Source organism: Balaenoptera acutorostrata, chromosome 11, assembly GCF_949987535.1.
Source record: "Balaenoptera acutorostrata chromosome 11, mBalAcu1.1, whole genome shotgun sequence".
Classification (NCBI taxonomy): domain Eukaryota; kingdom Metazoa; phylum Chordata; class Mammalia; order Artiodactyla; family Balaenopteridae; genus Balaenoptera; species Balaenoptera acutorostrata.
Window position 1 is genome coordinate 100,498,619 of NC_080074.1, and position 21,838 is coordinate 100,520,456.

The 21,838-nt window shown below is 49.4% G+C and overlaps 1 protein-coding gene across 1 annotated transcript; it reads left to right on the forward strand.

The window, feature by feature from the left end:
* The first annotated feature begins 11,122 nt into the window (after window positions 1-11,122).
* Window positions 11,123-21,254, forward strand: C1RL (complement C1r subcomponent like). The gene is made up of 6 exons (XM_007170120.2): window positions 11,123-11,243; window positions 11,820-12,096; window positions 16,372-16,558; window positions 17,889-18,014; window positions 18,141-18,215; window positions 20,321-21,254. The coding sequence occupies exons 1-6, from the start codon at window positions 11,176-11,178 to the stop codon at window positions 21,157-21,159; spliced, it is 1,572 nt and encodes a 523-aa protein (XP_007170182.1). The 5' UTR covers window positions 11,123-11,175; the 3' UTR covers window positions 21,160-21,254.
* The last annotated feature ends 584 nt before the right edge of the window (window positions 21,255-21,838 follow it).

Sequence of the window (21,838 nt, forward strand, 5' to 3'; positions counted from 1 at the left end):
CTGCTTCTGGATTCCTGACCCTCAGAAACTATGTGAAATAATACATGTTTGTTGTTTTAAACTGCTAAGCATACAAGTGATCTATTATACAACAGATAACACATATTCTCAAATATGAGTTTCACCATAAATGACCCTCATCCTATCACCATAGCCTCAATAACTGGCAAGTGACTTAGGGTGATAAAAACCTGTCCATCCACAAAAAGATATGGCTCTACACCCAGTGTCATAGGCCCTTCCATCCTAGCTCTAAGCTCAGACACCTTCTGAGCACCCAGCACTGGGGCCCACATCTCAGCGTCGGCCCCTCTAGAAGTCTAAAGAGAATGGACTTCAGAGACAGACAGGTGTCGCCTGTCCCTCCTCTTTGAGGCCCACCTGCTGGACTACTGTCTGAGAACCCACCTCTTCCCAAGGTAATTGTTAAAAGGAACATCCAGCATCTTCGGGTGATACCCCACCCCTTTCACCAGTGTGTGACCTTACTTTGTGGCTTCAATAGGACAAGTGCAGCAGAGTCCGACTCAATAAGCCTCATGTCGTTAGAGACAGTGTACATCCAGAAGCAGGGAGGATATCTCAGCTAGGGTCAGATCCTTGCTGGTGGGAAGCTGATTGACAAATTCTGCAGAGGACAGAGCAGCAGGGTCCTGAAGACCAGCAGCAATGAGGGGAAGGTGGTGTCCTGACGTACAAGGTAGGGGAGAGCCACACCCGGACGTGGCTTTACCTCGCAGAGTAAGGAATCTCTGGGGTCCTCCCCTACTCTCCAGGGCCAGCACAGTAATACCGGAGCCAGAGGTTTCTTTGCTGAAAAGAGTGGGGTGAGATGGAGAAACATTGGTGGAAGAAGACTTGGTGTAGATGCCAGAAGGTGTAGCCAAATCTGATGACTGGAAAGAGGAGGCCACCAAAGAAGTGTTTTAATGACTCTCTGTTCCGCTGTGCTCTCCCCAACAGAGACTATGGGCATCCCCCCATCCTGCCACACTGTAACTTCTGCTGTCACCCAAGAGAAGCAGACTGCTCACCAGGCCAGATCCACTACCACTGCCAGAAGTCCTATCACCAAATGAAGACCAGAGGGGGTAGTAGCCAGGCCCCCAGGTGAGGACCAGCCAAGCTATCTCAAGGACACCATCCATTCATAAGGCAGCTCTCTCCGAAAAAAGGCAAGGTACCCAGCAGTGAGCGGCAGGGTCACATGACAATGGCCAGGACTCTCACTGGGGAACAGTAAAAGGGGCAGGGCTATGGTGGGAGTGAACTTCACTCCCTCCCCTCACTGGCTCAGGAGAACAGGAAGGAGGCTCAGGCACCCTCTCCTGGACCATATGGCTCCACGGCCAACCCCAGCTCCTGGACGCACCTGTCTACTATGGGCTCTCTTCCTCCCCGGGCACCTGCCTTGGAAACTCCAGTACCTGCCTGGTGCACACTCTCCCTCTCTGCCCCATAGCGTGAGCTCATGCACAGATGCAGGTGGGTGGGTACCTCCCTGTGCCCCAGTAACGAATGAGGAATGTGCCCTGACAGTCAAGGAGCTTGGGCTTCATCCTGAGGATGAGAGGACAAAGTCATTGAAGGGCTTTAAGCTGGGGAGGGGCATGATTGGCGGATACTGTAGACAGAGAGCTGACAGAGTAGGGAAGGTGGACAAGAGAGGCAAAGCTAGTGGCTGACCCGCCTTTGGGGTTGACTCAACCCCTCCCAACTCTCCTTAACCTATGGAAGACAACCCAAAACCAGAGATGACTTGGGAATAGGGGAGTGAGCAGGACAGACCTAACTCCAGCGGAGTCACTCTTACCCTTAAATCCCTGGTCTGCCCACATCTCTACTGGCCATTAAGGACAGAAGCCCCAGCTGACTCAGGCCTCCTCTGCCCCCTCTGCTCTCCCCCTGGCTCCCGTATCTCTCCTTACCTGGTCCAGACGGGAAACTGCTCTGCCCCCTCAGCCCAGGGTCTTCTGAGGTTGTTTGGATTCCAGGAGAGAGCAAACTCCTCTCTAAATGCTGGGGTCTAATGAAGGCTGCCGAAAAACCTCCCTGATCTGGAAAACCCAGCACCGCCCCTCCCCCACACCTCCACACACACACACCCCTCCCCCGCCATCCCTGCCCGGTTGGGTCCTTCCCCATGCAGGACAGCAGGTGGCAGCACCAAGGGGAATTTCAGGGGCTTCCCTGGTGGCGCAGTGGTTCAGAGTCTGCCTGCCAATTCAGGGAACACGGGTTCGAGCCCTGGTCTGGGAAGATCTCACATGCCGCGGAGCAACTGGGCCCGTGAGCCACAATTACTGAGCCTGCGCGTCTGGAGCCTGTGCTCCGCAACAAGAGAGGCCGCGATAGTGAGAGGCCCGTGCACCGCGATGAAGAGTGGCCCCCGCTTGCCACAACTAGAAGAAAGCCCTCGCACAGAAACGAAGACCCAACACAGCCATAAATAAATAAATTAAAAAAACAAAAAAAACAAGGGGAATTTCAAAAATAGAAGCAAAAATAAAAATCCAAACTCTGAAAATGAGTCTGTGTGCTAGGTGCGCTCACGGCCATGTTCTCCCCCTGCTTTGTCTCCCTTCCCCCATCACAGCTTTGAAGACTGTCCCCCTCCCTGCCTCTGCCCTTTGCCCTCTTCAGTTAATGAGAAACACAACTCAATGAACCCAGAAGCAAGCTCAGAAGGTGTAAGTGAGAATTGGAGATGAGGGGCAGAGTAAAGACAGAGGGATACAGATTTGTCTTGAGACATGAGCTCCCAGGGTTGAAAGGATCTGTGTGTGGCCTGAGCTCATATCCAAGGACCAAGAGTTCTTCTCCATGAATCACATGGATTAAAGATGCCCCCAGGGGGCTTCCCTGGTGGCGCAATGGTTGAGGGTCTGCCTGCCAATGCAGGGGACACGGGTTCGAGCCCTGGTCTGGGAGGATCCCACGTGCCGCGGAGCAGCTGGGCCTGTGAGCCACAACTACCGAGCCTGCGCGTCTGGAGCCTGTGCTCTGCAACAAGAGAGGCCGCGATAGTGAGAGGCCCGCGCATCGCGATGAAGAGTGGCCCCAGCTTGCCGCGACTAGAGAAAGCCCTCGCACAGAAATGAAGACCCAACACAGCCATAAATAAATAAATAAACAAATACTTTAAAAAAAAAAAGTAAAAAGTCTATTAATTAAAAAAAAAAAAAAAAAAGATGCCCCCAGAACCAAGGTCTAGCACCATCATCGGGATCCATGGCCTCATCCTTCTAATCTCGTCTAGCTTAGAAAGGGCTGTCTGGTCACAATGATCATTTTAAATACATTTATTTTGCAATTATCAAAAGGATTTAATAACATTACAAAAATTTCACTGAACAGAGAAACATTTTTTAAACCATCCGTAGTGATATACTCTAATAGACAGTTATCTTAGACTGGTCCTGTGCTTTCTATTTTTGTGGACGTAGTGTACTTAGAATCTTGCTTCCTTTATTTTTCTTATTCAGTCCTCTTACCTATCTTGGGGGCCTGCACACAGATCAGATGTGCTTTTGTTCTTTAGGGGCTCACATTCAGCTAAGGAAAGGGGGACAAAATAGATGATTGAAAGGCTAGAAATTACCAACTGACCCAGTTTGCCTGGGACTGAACCAGTTTTAAGATTGAAAGCTCCCTGTCCCAGACAAACCAGGACGATTTCTAATAGGTCACCCTACTAGAAGCAAGTCCCCCCAAATTAAACCGGGTTAGAGTTCAGAATTCCATTTTCACGCATATAGTGGCCTTTTAGCTCTACCTCTTTGCCTTTCTTTTCTTATTATGTTAATTTATTTTTAGTGGTTGCTCTAGGCAACTGTTCTCAAACTTTATACCCTTAGAAAGTATTGAGATCACTTATTCTTTCTTCTGCGTTATTCCTTCTGCTATTCAGTGCCTTTAGCTCAGCTTTCGTCTCTGCAAATGAATTTTCTAATTTTTCTTGACTCCTCCTTATAGTTTCTTGTTCATTTTTACAGTAATCTGCTCTTCTGTCCATAGCCTTTCTTAACGCCTCAGAGAGTGGCACAACATTGTAAATCAACTATACTTCAATAAAATAAATTGGGCTTCCCTGGTGGCGCAGTGGTTCAGAATCTGCCTGCCAGTGCAGGGGACATGGGTTCGAGCCCTGGTCTGGGAAGGTCCCACATGCCGCGGAGCAACTAGGCCCGTGAGCCACAACTACTGAGCCTGCGCGTCTGGAGCCTATGCTCCGCAACAAGAGAGGCCGCGATAGTGAGAGGCCCGCGCACCGCGATGAAGAGTGGCCCCTGCTCGCCGCAACTAGAGAAAGCCCTCGCACAGAAACGAAGAACCAACACACCCAAAACTAAATAAATAAATAAATAAATTTATTTTTAAAAATAAATAAATAAATAAAATAAAATAAAATAAATTTTTCTAAAGTATTGTGGACCCCACAGAGTTTTTGTGTATGTAGGTTATATCTATTCATATTCACTGTATTAGAAATTAAAACCAAGAAGAATTTAAAACACCAGGATACACAGCACACGTCCCGTTAGTTGTCTGGGGTGATGTCGTCACAGCTCATGCAGCCTCTGGTGACCAAGCCCACGGTGCCCTCATGAGAGGAAGAGAGAGAAAAAAGATGTTAAGGACACCCCCGGGGCTTCCCAGACCACAGGCAGAAAACCACAGCTCTAGAGAGAACAGCATCTTGCAATTGGAGTTAATACTGTATGAAGAAACCAGCCCCCAGGGTTTATGCTATAGTTTTCATGTATGTCACGTCCACATATGTTATCAACCTCATGATACAACGTTATGTCTTGCTTTAAACAGGTATATGTATTTTAAAGACATTAAAAAGAAAAATATGCCTTATATTTACCTGCAAATGTACCATTTCCCTTGATCCATTCTCCAGCTCTGCTCATTCACCTGGATTCCTGCCCCTCAGCCTAAGAACTGAAGCATTTTTCCCAGAGCAGGTCTGCTCACGACAAAGTCTTGACGTTTTCTTTTACCTGAAAATGCTTTCACTTCATCTCCAGTCTTGAAGAATATTTCCATCAGAAAAGTAATTCTGAGTTGACAACTTTTTTTTTTCTCTCCGTGTTCTAAAGATGTAGTGCCACTGCCTCCTGGTCTATATGGTTTTTGATGGGAAAGCAGTGACATTGAGAGTGTTGTTCTCTGCTTGCGGTGTGTCCTTTATCTCTGACCTCTTTCAAGATTTCCTTTTTATCTTTGGTTTTTAGCAGTTTGACTCAGATGTGCCTGGATGTGCTTTTCGGTTTACTTTCAATTCTGCTTGGAGTGTATGGAGTTTCTTGAACCTAAAGCTATATGCCTTTCACACAAGCTGGAAAGTTCCAGCCATTATTTCTTTGAACGTTTTTTCTGCCTCACTCTCTCTCTACAGCCCTCTTCCTGCTCTGAGGCTTCCTCCCTACCCTTCCTTCCAGCCACCCTGGCAGGGAAGAGGCAGGAGGGTTCTTTTGGGGGAGGTTCCCCAGCCTCTTTCTCACACCAAGTTCTTAGTGGCTGGTGGACAGACCTCAGAGCCTTGGGAAAAACTCATCCTCCTCCATGAGTACATTGAGATGACATTTTTTTCGTGCTGAAGAAGAAGGGAGTCTCTGATTTCAGTGGAGAGAAGGGGGTGAATTTCAGTGGCGATTCTAGGGGAGTATCTCTGTGTAGCTCATGGGAGCTTGGTGACTGAGGCACTGAGCACAGAGCTGCTGGAAAGTGTTCCAGGTAACCAGGGCTCAGACTGGGTCACGGTCACAGAGGCTGGGAGAGCGAGTGGGGCTAATGAGGAGGAAGGCCTCTTGCAGCACAGCCGCCATATTGAAGTAGCTACCAAGCACCATTCGCTAAAATGACCGTATAACATTGTCCAAAGGGGAAACTATTAATAATTACACTGGAACAACCGGTGTAAACTAGGACTGTTCCAACCAAACTGAGACATATGCTCTCCCAAAAGATGATCGTAAAGAGTGTTCTGGAAGATTGGGTAAAGTTAGTCCACCAAAGCTACAAAGAGGAGAGAGTCTACACCCTGGTGGATGAGGCACTAACAATCTTGCTAGACCTATCAGAGTCCCTCAGGGAGATGAGACAGTGATGGAGAGGAGAAGCCCTCCTGCCGCTAGGAATTTCTTCAAATAAAGTGAATCAGGGTGGGTAAAAATAAATGCAGAAGTCACCAGTATTGTGAGCACGGATAGCGGTTAGATAGGTATAGGATGGAATAGCTATAGTGAAGCTATAGTCAGAGAGACAAAGAACACAACACGTGGCCCCCTGAGCCTTATGATCCCCTCCTCTCAGGGCCGACTCCTGGGGGCTCACGCCATGGCCCCTCTTGCTCATTGGCAGGTCCTGGCTTTTTACCTGCAGGTGTCAGTAGGAGGCTTCCCTTTCTGGGGCTCCATTTGCCTCGTCCTTCTGCTGCAATTGCCCCGACCTAGACTTGTAAGGCCATGAGGCCTCCCTCCCATGGGCCAAGCCATCCTTACGTCAGCCACCTTACGTATTCTGACACCCAGTGAGAAGGCAGGACCTCAGACACGACTGTATCTCCAGATTTCCAACTCAAGGCGAGGTGGAGCAGCGAAGACCAGGAACTGCGGAGGAGTCCACAGAGGTGAATTCCACTCACCGTCACGGGACTGTTTCTCCCTCCACCACCTCATTTCGATGGGGTCGGGCCCTGGTGCCCCTCCCACGGCCATCGCTCCTCTCCCCAGAGCACCCAGCCTGGAAAGGAAGGGCAGAGACAGAGAAAACCATGGGCTAGGGGACAACTGATAGAGAACCAGGACCATAAAGAAATGGAAATTGAGCCTCTAAAATGCAGAACTTTAAAAAAAATGGGCAGCTGGCATGGCTCCCACAGCTTGTCCTTCGAGTTAAGCCTGGGTGTCGGTGGGTGAGAGGTCTTCCCGGTCTCAGAGACATCAAGCTTCAGTTGGAGTAAAACTGTCTCCAGTATTTCAGCTAGCCCTGAGCCAGACAGCAAGTGGTATCTACTCCAGAGAGTTTTGAAAGGCCGTGCTGATGACCACTATGCTTCCAGGGTCTTTCTGCTCGTCCTGCTTCTTGGATTCGTCCCCAGCCGCAGCTCCATTGCCTTGCTTGGGCCAAGCCCTCACCCTTGCCTTGAAGTGAAGGGACCTCTCTCCCAAGTGAAGATTAAAAACATAATGTGTTCCATATCCATTTAACTTTCTCTTTTCTTTACATTTTAAGCTTCTTAGGCCTGCCTTTTTTTTCCCCTCTAAATACTCTGTAATGAAATGCTGGTACTTGGTTTTAAGAAGCAAGACCCAATTGTAAAGCAATTATACTCCAATAAAGATGTTAAAAAAAACAGGAAAAAAATAATAATAAAATAAAATTAAGGAGGAGTTCCACAAAAAAATAAAATAAAATAAAATAAAATAAATAAAAAGCAAGACCCACAAATGCTCATGAAATAAATCTCAGGAAGACGAGAGTATAATCCCTCTTATCCTGGAGCTGCAGAAAATCAGACATGATTCTGCTTCACAGAGTCAATTCTGATAAAGTGGTGAATCAAGAACATTCAATCTCAATGGTGTGAAAATAGATAATCCTGTTCTCTGTTATGCTTCTGTCATCTTTGCGAGTGTAACTTGTACAAAGGGATCTTTTAAGATATTCAGACATCAGAGAGGATTTATAGGAGCACTGCAATATCATCTATAAACCTTAAAAGGCTGCAATTCGGGAATTCCCTGGCAGTCCAGTGGTTACGACTCCATCCTTCCACTGCAGGGGGCACGAGTTCGATCCCTGGTCAGGGAACTAAGATCCTGCATGCAGTGAGGTGCTGTCACAAAAAAAAAAAAAGTTGCAACTCTGGTTGGCCATTGATAACTTATTACTCTGAAAACAGTATTTAAATTAACCGCTTCAATTTCCAAAAAGCTTCAATTTCCAAAAAGCATAAGTACTTGTGAAACTATTGTTTGTTTGTTAGACCAGAAGTATACCTTTGGGACTCTCTTCTCCTCCTTTCTAGCATAAAGGTAAAATCCCATTACTCTGCTTGATTTTTTTTTAAAGAGTTTTCAACAGCTTAAGAGCCTGCAATTATTTGAATTAACAGGAGAAATCCCTGCCCTGTGCCTTACCAGGAGAGGCAGGAATCAGCCTCGTGGGAGGGGCTGGAAAAAGAAAGAAGGGGGACTTTCCTGGTGGTGCAGTGGATAAGAATCCGCCTGCCAATGCAGGGCACACGAGTTCGAGCCCTGGTTCAGGAAGATCCCACATGCCGCGGAGCAACTAAGCCCGTGCGCCACAACTACCGAGCCTGTGCTCTAGAGCCTGCAAGCCACAGCTAGTGAGCCCACATGCCACAACTACTGAAGCCCGCGCACCGCAACAAAGAGTAGCCCCCGCTCGCTGCAACTAGAAAAAGCCCGTGCGGAGCAACAAAGACCCAATGCAGCCAAAAATTAATTAATTAATTAAATAAATTTAAAAGAAAAAAAAAATAAAGATAAGAAGGAGAAGCAGCAGAACCCTGAGTTCAGTTAACCTGAAGGGATTTGGAATTGGTCTGTGACCTATAGCACCACTTCCCTGGGGTAATCATAAAAGAGACAAATGCATATGTGGGGTCCTCATCTCCGTGATGACCCTGTTACTAGGTGACAATAAAAACTCCCAAGCCTGACAGCAAGCTACCTCCTCAAGTCAGAGGCTCCCAGGAGGATGGAGCTACATGACGCTTAGCAGAGTGGAAGCTCCAAGAGATTAAGCTTGGATGGAGGAGGATGAGAACAAGAACACAGAGACCTGGAGAAAGGGAAGAAAGCGATGGAGGAGAGGGATAAATAAAGGAAGAGTAACGAAAAGCAGGGAGCATCCCTGGGTACCTGAGCCGTGCATGGGGCCCCAGAGTAGAGGTCACTTCATGAAATGGGGTGCGGGCAGTTGCCTCCCAAGCTCCCCCTGGGACTAAGGATGGAGGAAAGATGCTCTAGAAGGAGAGGAACCCAGAGGAATGGTGCTGGAGAAGGACCCTTGTCATTTGGGACCATCCAGAGTGAGCCTGGAAGGAGATGCCTGTTGCTATTATAGGACAATAAAATATTACAGACGTGAATCATGTTCAGCATCTTTAGATTGTTCTCACTTATTGGATAGCTGTGTTTTGTTGACTCGTGTAGGGTAGGGGAAGCATCCTACAGGAGAAGGGGAAGAGGGGAAAGTCAGGTCCCAAAAAGTGGCAGCAAAAAGTGCTTAGCAAAGTGATGGTGGGGCTGGAAGAAGGGGGGTTGGAGGGTTAGCGCAGGGGAGGAAGGGAGGAAGCTGGCTAAGAGGCTTTCTACCCAGGTATTCAAGATTCAGCTACATGCACGTCACCATCTCGTATCCAGGCAAGGCAGCATACCAGCCATCAGTGATGGAGAACCCATCAGCCACAGTCCTGCCTTTGTGGATCCTGCTAGCTGGCCTGGGGGATGGTTTGGAAGGGCCCCTAGGGGTTCCCAGAGAGACTCTTTTTTTTTCACTCTATACCTTAATTTATTCTTTTTCATTTTCATTGGAGTATAGTTGATTTACAATGTTGTGTTAGTTTCTGCTGTACAGCAAACTGACTCTGTTATGCATATACATTTATCCACTCTTTTTTAGATTCTTTTCCCATATAGGCCATTACGAGGTATCGAGTAGTGTTCCCTGTGCTGTACAGTAGGTCCTTATTAGTTATCTATTTTATATATAGTAGTGTGTATGGGTCAATCCCAATCTTCCAATTTATCCCTCCTCCCCTTTACCCCCCCATAACCATAAGTTTATTTTCTACATCTGTAACTATTTCTGTTTTGTAGATAAGTTCATTTGTAGCCTTTTTTTAGATTCCACATATAAGCAATAGCATATGATATTGCTCTTTCTCTGTCTGGCTTACTTCACTCAGTATGGCAATCTCTAGGTCTGTCCATGTTGCTGCAAATGGCCTTATTTCATCCTTTTTTATGGCTGAGTAGTATTCCATTGTATATATGTACCACATCTTCTTTATCCACTCCTCTGTTAAAGGACTGAGAGCACTGCCGTGGGTGAGGAGCCTTGCTCAGCAAATGGCAGCCTTTGTGGGTGGAGAATAGGGAGGGAAAGGGTACACAGGACTCTGCGATGAAGCCACCACGAGCTAAGACCCTGAGCCCCAGAGGTGCGCAGAACTTCTAGACCAGGCTGGAGTCCACCACAGGACATGACCCTGTGACCTCCAGGGGTGCAGAGGCCGCCCACACCTGCCTGCACCCCGTCCCCTCCCCTCTCCGATCACAGTGGGTGTGGAGACTGTTGTGAGCCAGCTCTGTGGGCAGCAGGGCTCCCCAGTGGGCACTCCCCACCCCCTCGCTCACTGGTCAGAGGGAGTCTGCGTCCACGGGGAACAGTTTGCGGGTGACCTCTGAGAACAGGACTCCCAGCCTCCACAAGGGCTTCCTGGTCCCCTACCAAGCTGTGGGTGAGAGTCCCCCCTGGGGGTTCAGGGAGGGCAGCCCCTGCCCCCAGACACGGCCCCGGGTATCTGCCTAAAGAAGCTTCGGCCTGGGCCTGACCCCGGCCCTGCGCCAGCCTGACCCTGCTGGACCAGCAGTGTCCAGGGGTTGTGGGCAGGATTCAAAGACTACCTAAGTGAGTGCCCCCAGCCATGCTTGGTGAGGAAGGAGGGGTAAGGAGGAGCTCCAGTTCAGGCTCACAAACTTCAGTTTCTACAAGAGGCGGGCTGCTCACAGAATGAGCGGAGAGGTCAGGGAGGGAGAGGTATGGCCCATTAAAGGGGACAGCCTAACTCACAAGGAGCCATCCTACCGTGTGTGATACACGCACATGGTAAAAATTAAATAGTTTTAAATAGTGCAAAAGAGTCAAGAGTCAGTGCCCTCCCACCCCTGGTCTCTCCTGAGGCCCAGCGTGGTTTTCGAGATGTTTTTCCTGAGTTGCGGTGGGTGAGCTATTCCTGAATCAGACAGCAGGTGGCGCTCAAGCCAGATAATTAGAAAAAGGGAACTGCCGAGAGTTACTCAACGCATTTCCAGTAACTGCTCCCTCCTCCCCCGCAGGGCCTTCTCCAGCCCCACTTCCTGTTCCCTGGCCCCGGCCAGGTCCCCTCAGGGCTCAGATGTCGGGTTCCAGATGCCCGGACTCAGAGTGGGGGAACTGTCTCTGGGGAAGCCCCATTCCACTCGCTGCCCAGGCAACACGTGAGTGTGCCTGGAGGGGCTGGAGAGGCTGGGGAGGAGGAGGGTGGGGACGCGGGAGGGGGCCCAGGGGCGGATGTATACACACACGGCCTCCAGCAGCCCTCCCCGGGGTGCTCAGGCTCAACGCTCCAGACAGGACCCTGTCACCTTTAAATGGCCCTGGGGCTTCCCTGGCGGTCCAGCGGTTAACACTCGGTGCTCCCACCGCAAGGGTGCCGTTTGATCCCTGGTCAGGGAACTAAGACCCCACACGCCATGTGGCCAGAAAAATAAAATAAAATAATAAATGGCCCTCACTTGTACTCCGGTCGCTCCCTCAGATCCCAGGTGAGGCTGGGATTGGCTGAAGCAGAAAGCAGCCCCTGCGGGGATGAGACTGTCCAGGGAGGTGGGCAATGGTGGAAAACTCACCTTCCTAGCGCGGGCTGACCAGGAGGCTGAAGGAATTGGGGTTGGGGGGGGGCAATAAGGGAGTGGCCAGAGGTGCCCAGGCGCCAAGGGCTGAGGCCGCCGCTGCTGAGCCTTTGCCAGGCCTCTCAGCCCTCAGCACTGCCTGCCCCGTTCATGTCTCCGCAGGCTCCAGGCCACAGCCATGTGGTCCCATCTGCCCCCGCCCACTCCCAGGTGGTGGCTGCTCCTCTGGGGAGTCCTCCAGGCTTGCCCCACGCACGGCTGCGTGCTCTTGGCCCAGCCGCTGCCCCAGAAGCTGACGTCCCCCGGGTACCCGGAGCCATATGTCAAAGGCCAAGAGAGCTCCACGGACATCGAGGCTCCAGAGGGCTTTGCCGTGAGGCTCGTCTTCCAGGACTTCGACCTGGAGCCGTCCCCAGACTGTGTTCGGGACTCCGTCACAGTGAGCTGGGGGAGGGGGGGGGGTCCTGGAGGGACTCTGCGGAGGGAGCCTCCCGGCCTGGAGCCCAGGGGCAGCGGGAGGCGGCCGGCCCCGAAGCACGAGGCTTACCTGGGAGGCCAGGTGTACCCAGCGCACAGCCTCCCACCGGAGGCCAGGTGCCGACCTGTGCCCCCTGCCGTCTGGGCCCCATAGACGAGGACAGGGCAGCAGGTCTGGCCCTGCCTTTAGAAGTCTCACAATGGGACACACAAATGCTGCAAATTCCTAGAGTCAAAAGCAAGAACTCACACATCAGTCTTTAAAAATCCATCGTCAAGTATGTTGAGTGCCTGCTCTGTCAGGCTAGAAAGGTGGATGTAAATATAATAAAAGATTAGGTGACTATGAGTTTCCTTTAGAGGCGCTATGGCAAACCTCACATATGACAAGGGCATTATTCAGAATAAGGACACTTTAAAAACAGTACTTTACGTTATCTTTTTTTTTAAAATAAATTTATTTATTTATTTATTTTTGGTGGTGTTGGGTCTTCGTTTCTGTGCGCGGGCTTTCTCTAGTTGCAGCGAGCAGGGGCTACTGTTCGTTGCGGTGCGCGGGCTTCTCACTGCGGTGGCTTCTCTTGTTGCGGAGCACGGGCTCTAGGCGCGCGGGCTTCAGTAGTTGTGGTGCACTGGCCTAGTTGCTCCGTGGCATGTGGGATCTTCCCGGACCAGGGCTCGAACCCATGTACCCTGCATTGACAGGCAGATTCTCAACCACTGTGCCACCAGGGAAGTCCCTACATTATCTTTTGGTTTAAATTTTATTTCTAACCAAATAATACATGTGCATAATTTTTTTTAAAAATCAGAGTACACCAAGGCTTATCATCTCCAGCCTCCTCCCCCTGCCCCCATTGCTGCTGCCCAGGGCAATCATTTATGATTCATGTAGCTGTTTCATCTGGTATTTATGTTCAGAAGTATAAATAATTTCTCTATTAACTTCCAGCTGTAAAAGATGAGGACTAGCTTTATCTTTCTTAGACCTTCACCACCCACGTTTCCCCTCCCCCATCCTCTCAGTTTACCTCTATTATCGTTTTAAGTTAAAACTATATTCATTTTTTACATCATTATGACTTCGAAATATTCACATCTGTGCACATGGTGTACAATTTCCTTTCTCCAGCTTTTGGATTTCCCAGCAGTCAATAACTACATAGTGTTTTTGGGGTTCTGGGGGTTTTTGTTTTGATTTTTAGCTTGCTGAGTTCTCTCTGTAGCAGATCTCCCCCAAACTCTCAGCCAGGAGAGTAAATCTCTCGACGTCTTCTAGTACAAATCTCAGTCTCTCGGTCCTCCTTTGCATTGGTGACATCCCACCCCATCCCACACGGGTGACGTCCCCATGACTTATTTCTTCAGTCTGAGTTCTTTGCTTTCTAAGCCTTCACTTGTCTGGGAGTTCCCTTTTCCCACGTTCTGGAGATTTCCTTTACTTGTCCTGTGTTGGAAGTGACTCTCATCTCCTTCTCTTTCTTGGTTTACTCTCTCTTTTTGGAGGAGCACATTCTCCCCCAGAAAGGGAATGAGGGAACACATTTTAGAGGAACTTATATAGCCCTCAATGTCTTAGTTCTCCCCTCACACTCGGTGGATAGTTTATCTGGATTACATTCTAGGTTAGATGTCATTTTCTCTCAGAACTTTAATGACATTGTCTTCTAGCCCTAGTGTTGTTATGACTCCTGATCCTTAGTGTTTTCTCTCTAGAACTTTCAGCATATTTTCCTTACTACCAGCATTCTGAACTTTCACCAGGATGTGCCTTGATGCAGGTCAGGTCATTTTGTACTCATTGTACAGGGTTCTTTTAATCCAGACTCTCTTAATCAAGACCCTTCAATTTGAGAATGTTCTTGTATTAATTTTTAAACCATTTCCAGACATCTACTTTATTTTCTCCTTCTGGAACTCCTATAATTTCACTGTTGTTAGGTTCTGGACAGATTGTCCAGTTTTGTTATCCATTCTGTTCTGTTTTCCATCTCTTTGTCTTTTTGTTCCACTTTCTGGGAGATCTCCTCATTGTACATACCAACTTTGTAATGATTTTTTTTTTCTGCTAACATTTTTTCATGTCTAAAGGTTCATTCTAATTTTCTAAACGTGCCTTTTTGTAGAATCTTGTTCTTGTTTCGTAGAGGCAATATCTACTCTTTTCCCTCTGTTGGGATTATTTTAAAACATTTCTCTGCTCCCTATATTCTCTCTTCTTCACCAAGTTCCTTTGTACTGTTCTTTTGTTCTGGCCTCTGCTTTTCATGTTGGAGCCTTTCCTGCAATGTGTGATAATCCTTGGCTGTCCATTCATATTTAAGAGTGACGTGCAGAACGCTCTTGGATGTTCTGTGTGGATAGTTGAAATCTGTCAAACGACAGCTTTGAAAATCGGGTTATCCACGAGGTGACCCAGGTTTACTGCTGGGGGCCTCCTGCACATCCACAGCAGAAGGGTGTTCTCTGGTGACAGCCGGTTTCCTCAGAGGAATCCTCCCGTCTCCTGCTTACCCCGGTTCTGACACTTCCCAGGGATCTGTGATCAGAACCTGCTGCTTTCTGTTGCCCCAGCCCAAGACTCAGGTTACATGTGTCCATCTCCACTCCACCTTCCAAACGTTGTGGCCATCTCTCAGCGGCTATCACCTCCCCTCACCTTTTTGTCCTTGATCACATATCCATTTTTATCCCTCTGCTGTCATATCAGTGGGATTTGAGGTGGGAGAGGAGGTAAATGCATGTATTTATTGCTTCACATTTAGCTGAAGTCGGGACTACACTTTATTCAACTCAGCCTATGTCTGTCGAGCACCTACAGTGCCCTGTTCTTCTTAGCCTTGAATAATTTTAATCGCAGCCTGACCCTTCCCTTGTCACTGACAGAGTTTGAGCTCAGGAATAGGATTGTTCCCTCCTTTCTGCTTCCAGAGTAAATCACACACACACACACACACACACACGCACACACACACACACACACACACACACACACACACACATGTCGAATGCAGAATTCAACACACTGTAACCTAGTTCATCTTTTGCCCGTCAGTATCCTCAGCCAGACTCTGGTCTCCTCGGTAGCAGAACTGTGTCTTAATTCACATGGTGCTGTATCCCCAGCACCTAGCACAGCATCTCCCACACAGAACATAATAAACAGCTGTTTGTCAAAGGAATAAAGGAAAGAATGAATGAAACCCAAGCTTGTCGTGCGTGTAGGACGCACAACACAGTGATTTCTGAATGAGCGGGTATTTGGTATCACTTTCCCCACTGCTCTTCTGCAGATACTGGAGAGCTGCCCTAGGACGCAGTGGTGTCCTGGCTGGAAGGGGCCTCAACAGACCATTTTATAGGAGAGGAAACTAAGATCTGGGGAGAATGAAGGAATGAAGATCCAGCAAGAACCCAGGATATTTGGATCAATATGAAAGTCAGCAATAAAATGAGTTGAGCAGGGAGCTGTATGCCCAGGAGAGAGATTAAACATGAAGCGGTGGCCAGGGGAACTCCTTCCAAGGTGCCCTTCCTTGGGTTGGGGAACCCATAGCAAGGCATTTGAGCAGGGTTTTGATTTAAGTTAGGCAACAATAGACAGTGTAACCACACCGTGTACATTTTGTGTCCTTAGATTCCATACCTTGCGGGGGCTTCATTTATAGTTTGTGGGCTAAGAGGAGAGACACTCCAAAAGAAGGACAACAGGGAAGGCCAGGAACCCCAGGGGCTCAGTCTGTGCAGAGGGTCTTCTCACTTCTCAGATGTTGGCCATAGGAAGTTACTCAGAGAAGTTAAATGTGCTGGGGGTGGAAGAAGCCGGACGGGAGGGACTTAGGTCTGCATATTCATTGATTCAAAGCTGTGATGCTGTAGGTACCATGCTGAGCATCAGGGACTCAGTGGGGAGCAAAATAGATGTAGTTCCTGCCTTCTTAGAACTTATAATCCAGTTATTGTAAGTTTTTATTTCAATTCTTGAAATATTGTGGGCTGTATAAGTATGGCAGGCTAAAGAAATCTGCTAGGTATCTGGTCATGGATGAAAGAAACTTGGGAGCCAGTAATGGAACAGGAAGCAACTTGAGGAAGGCTCTATGGGGTGGTGCGGTTTCTGAGCCCCAGCGGTATGCAGACCTTCAAGGCGGGGCTGGGGTCCAGGCTGCGGCATGACCCTATGACCACCTGTGGTGCAGATTCACCCCACGCCTGCCTGCCCCCCCTCCCCTTTCAGATCACAGCCAGTGGAATGGATCCCAGCCGCTTCTGTGGGCAGCAGGGCTCCCTGCTGGGCAGTCCCCCTGGTCAGAGGGAGTTTGTGTCCTCAGGGAACAGTTTGCGGCTGACCTTCCGTGCACCCGCCTCTGAGGACAGGACCCCGGGCCTCCACAAGGGCTTCCTGGCCCTCTACCAAGCCGTGGGTGAGTGAGCCCCTTGAGGTGCAGGGAAGGAAGCCCCTGCCCGTAGCCCTGGCCCCTGGTATCTTGAAGTGACAAGTGGAAGCTGAGGCTGGGGGCTCGGGGCACCTGGGCTCAGCCCCTTGCTGCCCGGCCCGCCCTGCTGGTGAGCAGCACAGTCACAGGGACACCCAGCTCAGCTCCAGCTCTTGTCTCCCTGCGTATCTACAGGCCCAGCACTTGCAGATCATCTCGTTTTTCAAGAGAAGCCAAAAATTCAGATTTTTAAGTGAAATTCTAGACTTTCAAATGGTAACCCCAGGTTTTTTGAAAGATAATACATGCCCACAGTAAAATTTTCAAAAAAATAATCTTCCTCTAATCTCTGGCCCTTAATCCCTGGCTATTCTGTCCAGAAACGACCCTGTTCTCTATTTCGTGGGTATTCTTCCAAAGACATTCCAGGCCACTCGAATATAAATATTGTGGGGGGGGTGTGTGGCTAATAGTCACAATGTTTTAAATTTGCCATTTTTCATTCAATGATATGTCTTTTTTTTTTTTTTTTTTTTTTTTTGGCCATGCTGTGCAGCTTCTGGGGTCTTAGTTCCCCGGTCAGGGATCAAACCAAGGCCCCGGTGGTGAAAGCGCTGAGTCCCAAGCACTGGACTGACAGGGAACTGCTTCAGTGACGTATCTTAAAGATCATCCCATATACATGTGGTTAGCATTGCCTAATTCTTTTTAATGACCATAATATTCTTTTGATTGATGCATCATAATATATTTAATCAGTCCTCCACTGATAGGTATTTTTCTCCCACCAACAGTACTGCTCTGAATATCTTCGTATATACATCTTTGAGCACATATATGAGGATAAATTCTTAGAAATAAAAAAGTGAAAAACATTTGCAATTTTAATTTTGATATTGCTAAATTTCCCTACAAAAGTTTTGCTAATTTACACTCCCACTAACCATATATGAAAATGCCTGTTTCCCATACCCTACTTTCACAGTTACTTTCAAACTTTTATAGCATTAACAATCTGCAGTGAAAAATAATTCAAATAATAATAATAAAAAAAAAAGAAGACTGTGCTGGGAATTCCCTGGTGGTCCAGTGGTTAGGACTCGGCTCATTCACTGCCGAGGGCCCGGGTTCAGTCCCTAGTTGGGGAACTAAGGTCCTACAAACCATGCGGCCAAAAAAAATATTTTTTTTATTTAAAAAATAAAATTAAAGAAAGACTGTGCAGGTCAAACTAAATATGGCCACGGACCAGAATCAGTCCCTGGGTTGCCAGTTTGCAGTTCTGTTCTCGGTCCTATTGACCTCTGTTTTCCTTTAGGTGTGAATCATAGTCAGCCCATCAGCCAGGCCAGTGGGGACCCTGAGGCCATCAACACACCTGGAGACAACTCCACTGAGATCCAGAGCCACTGCCAGCAGCCCTATTATCAGGCTGTGCCCGCAGGTGAGTCCCCACCTGCTGAGGGACCAGCTCCTACCTGCCTCACTCCCCCCCAGGAGGTCTGAAGCCTCTTTCAGCCCCTCCTCCCAATTCTGAGCCTGTTCTGTGCCTCCCTCATTTCACTCCCAGGGACACTCACCTGCACCGCCCAGGTGCCCTGGAAGCAGACACAGGAAAGGGAGGAGGTGCCTCGCTGTGTGCCTGGTGAGTGGGGACCTGTGGCACCATGACGACGGCCACTTCCCAGACAAGCCTCAGCTGTCGCCCAGGGCCTGTCTAAGGGCGCAGAATAGAAAGGGGGAGGTGAAGGCAGAAAGTGAGGAAGAAAAGGGGAACCAAGAAGGCCCAGAAAAGGAGAAGGAAGAAGCTCATCCCTTCTCCTTCGAGGATCAAGGGATAACTGGGAAACGAAAAGCCAGAAGGAAGTTAATCAGAGGGACAGATGAGTTGAAATAAGAGAAAACCCTCTTTTGACGTGATCTGCTTTAAGGATACACAGACAGGCTCTCTGTCCCCAAAATATTCCCCCCCCTTGATGCCACAGCGCCAGAAAGCCCAGCATTTTTTTAAAAAAAATTTTATGAGATAAAATTCATATAACATAAAAATCACTATTGCAAAGTGTACAATTCAGTGATTTTTAGTGTATTCACCATGTTGTGCAACCATTACTACTTATTCTAGAACATTTCCATCACCCCCAAAAAGAAACTCCAACTCTCCCTTCTCCCATCTCCTGGCAACCACTAACTACTTTCTATCTCTATGGATTTGCCTATTCTGGACATTTTATGTCAATGGAATCATATAATAGCCTTTTGTGTCTGGCTTCTTTCATTTAGCATAATGTTTTCAAGGTTCATCCACGTTGTAGCATGTATCAGTACTCCATTCCCTTTTCTTTTCTTTTCTTTTCTTTTTTTGGCCGAGCTGTCCAGCATGTTGCATCTTAGTTCCCCAAGCAGGAATCAAACCTGCGCCCCTTGCAGTGGAAGCAGGGAGTCTTAACCACTGGACCGCCAGGGAAGTCCCAGTACTCTATTCCTGTTCATGGCTGAATAGAATTCCACCTTACAGATAGACCACATTTTGTTTATCCATTCATAGATTGATAGACATTTGGGTTGTTTTCACTTTTTGCCTTTTATGAATATTGCCGTGGTGAGCATTCATGTACAAGTTTCTGTTTGAACACATGTCTTCAGGTCTCTTGGGTATAGACCTAGGAGTGGAATTGTTGGTTCACATCCTAACTCTGTGTTTAACTTTTTGAGGAACTGCCACACTGTTTTCCACAGTGACTGCACCATTTTACATTCCCACCAGCAATAGATGAGGGTTCAGGTCCACCATTTTTGGGTTCTTTGAGGGGGGGATGTATTTTGGGTTTTTTAATATTTTGGCCCAGCCTAGAGGCTTGTGGGATTGTAGTTCCCCCACCAGGGAGGGAACCGGCACGCTCAGCAGTGAAAGCACAGAGTCCTAACCACTGGACCGCCAGGGAATTCCCTCAGGTCCACCATTTTTGAAACCCAGTTTTTTGAGTCAAACATGCCTTTCTAACCCAATCTGAGTACATTTCTCAGGTTTTACTCCCGAGCCACAGAAAGCTCTAGGGGCAGAGCCTGACATAGTGCTTGGGGAGGGGGAGATGTTAAAAATGGGGAAATGGGACTTCCCTGGTGGTGCAGTGGTTGGGAGTCCGCCTGCCAATGCAGGGGACACGGGTTTTGAGCCCTGGTCCGGGAGGATCCCACGTGCCACAAAGCAGCTAGGCCCATGTGCCACAACTACTGAGCCCATGTGCCACAACTACTGAAGCCCGCGCGAGAGGCCACCACAATGAGAAGCCTGCGCACCGCAAGGGTAGCCCCGGCTCGCCAGAACTAGAGAAAAGCCTGCACGCAGCAACAAAGACCCAGTGCAGCCATAAATAAATAAATAAATAAATATTTAAATGGAGAAATGACCCAGAAACAAAGACAGGAGACACTGAAGACAAACTCTGCTTGCTGCATGATTTTGCTCAAGGAAGGTCCCACCAAGAGTCTAAAAAAGTGGCTTAGGACTTCTCTGGCAGTCCTGTGGTTAAGACTCCACATTTCCACTGTAGAGAGCACCGGTTCCACCCCTGGTCGGGGAACTAAGATCCTGCATGCCTCGCGGTGCGGCAAAAAAAATGAGTAAATAAAAATTAAAATTAAAAAGTGGCTTTAAAATGGCTGAGGAGGCAGGAGAAAGAGCACTTCCCAGAAGTAGGTTTTCAGAGGCAGCGGCTGGTTTTTCACTTTACCCCTCCTCTCTCCCAGTCTGCGGACGGCCGGTCATCCCCATCGCCCAGAACAGGGAGCCCGCTGGTGCCTCCAGAGCCGAGCTGGGCAACTTCCCCTGGCAGGCCTTGACCAGCATCTACGGCCGAGGCGGCGGGGCCCTGCTGGGCGACAGGTGGATCCTCACCGCCGCCCACACCATCTACCCCAAGGACGGCGTCTTCCTCGGGAAGAGCCGGCGCGCGCAGGTGTTCCTGGGCCACACGGACATCGACGAGCTGCTGGAGCTGGGCGGCCACCCGGTGCGCCGCGTGGTCGTGCACCCAGACTACCGCCCGGACCAGACCCACAACTTCCACGGGGACATCGCCCTCCTGGAGCTGCGGCACCGTGTCCCCCTGGGCCCCCACCTCCTCCCGGTCTGCCTGCCCGACCGCAAGGCCCTGTACCGCCCGGGCCTGGCGGGCTACGTCAGTGGCTTTGGCGTGGAGAACGGCTGGTTGACCACGGAGCTGAAATACTCCCGGCTGCCCGTGGCCCCGAGGGCGGCCTGCGAGGCCTGGCTCCGAGCAAAGCGGAGGACCGAGGTGTTCTCCGGCGGCATGTTCTGCGCCGGGGACAGCACGCGGCCGCAGAGGGTCTGCCAGGGGGACAGTGGTGGTGCCTACGTGGTGTGGGACGATCGTGCCCGTCGCTGGGTGGCCACGGGCATCGTATCCTGGGGCATTGGGTGTGGCGAGGGGTACGGCTTCTACACCAAAGTGCTCAACTATGTGGATTGGATCAGAGGAGTGATGGACGGGAAGGATGACCCCGGGGTGCTGAGCAGGGGCGCCCACCGTGGAGCCCAGATGGGAGAGGGTTGGGTTCAGGACTGAGTCCTGGGCGTGGGGAGGTGGGGACAGAGATTCCTATTCAGGTCACAGCTGCAGCAAACCACTGAGCCAGAGAAACCCGCCGCCTCCCTCAGCACCCGCCCCCCCCCACCCCCCCCACCCCCACCCCCCCCACCCCCGTCTCCTCACCCTTCACCTTCCTGCGCGCGCTACACCCACGCGTCTCCTCGAGTTTCCGCTTTGAACTCCATCCCCCGGGGACACGGCGTCTTCTGCCCTCTCCCGAGAGACAGTCACCTCACCCTCCTGTTCAAGTGCAGCGTGGGAAAGTGGTCTCAGTTCATTTCATTTCTGAAACACTTCAGAGCCCCTGTGGTCGACCTTCAAATAGGCAAATAGTCTTGGCTTCACCTAGCACAACTCCTTGGCTGCAATTATAGTCACAGCTCTTTACGTTGTTTTGTATCTTCTTCTATCAGGCGCTTCCCGTGTGTTACTTCACTGACTCCTCACACCAGCTTTGCAAAGGATGAGTTATTATCCACGTTTTAGCAAGGAGGAAACTGAAGCTCAGGGAGATGAAGGGACTTTTCCAAACCCCACAGCTGATACAGGATGGCGAAGGCGTGTCCTTTCCAGCACACCTCGACAGCTCTCAGGAGTCCTCAAGACCTACTGTATCGCCCACTCCCCGATCCCCGCATCCTTTTAGATTCTCCCT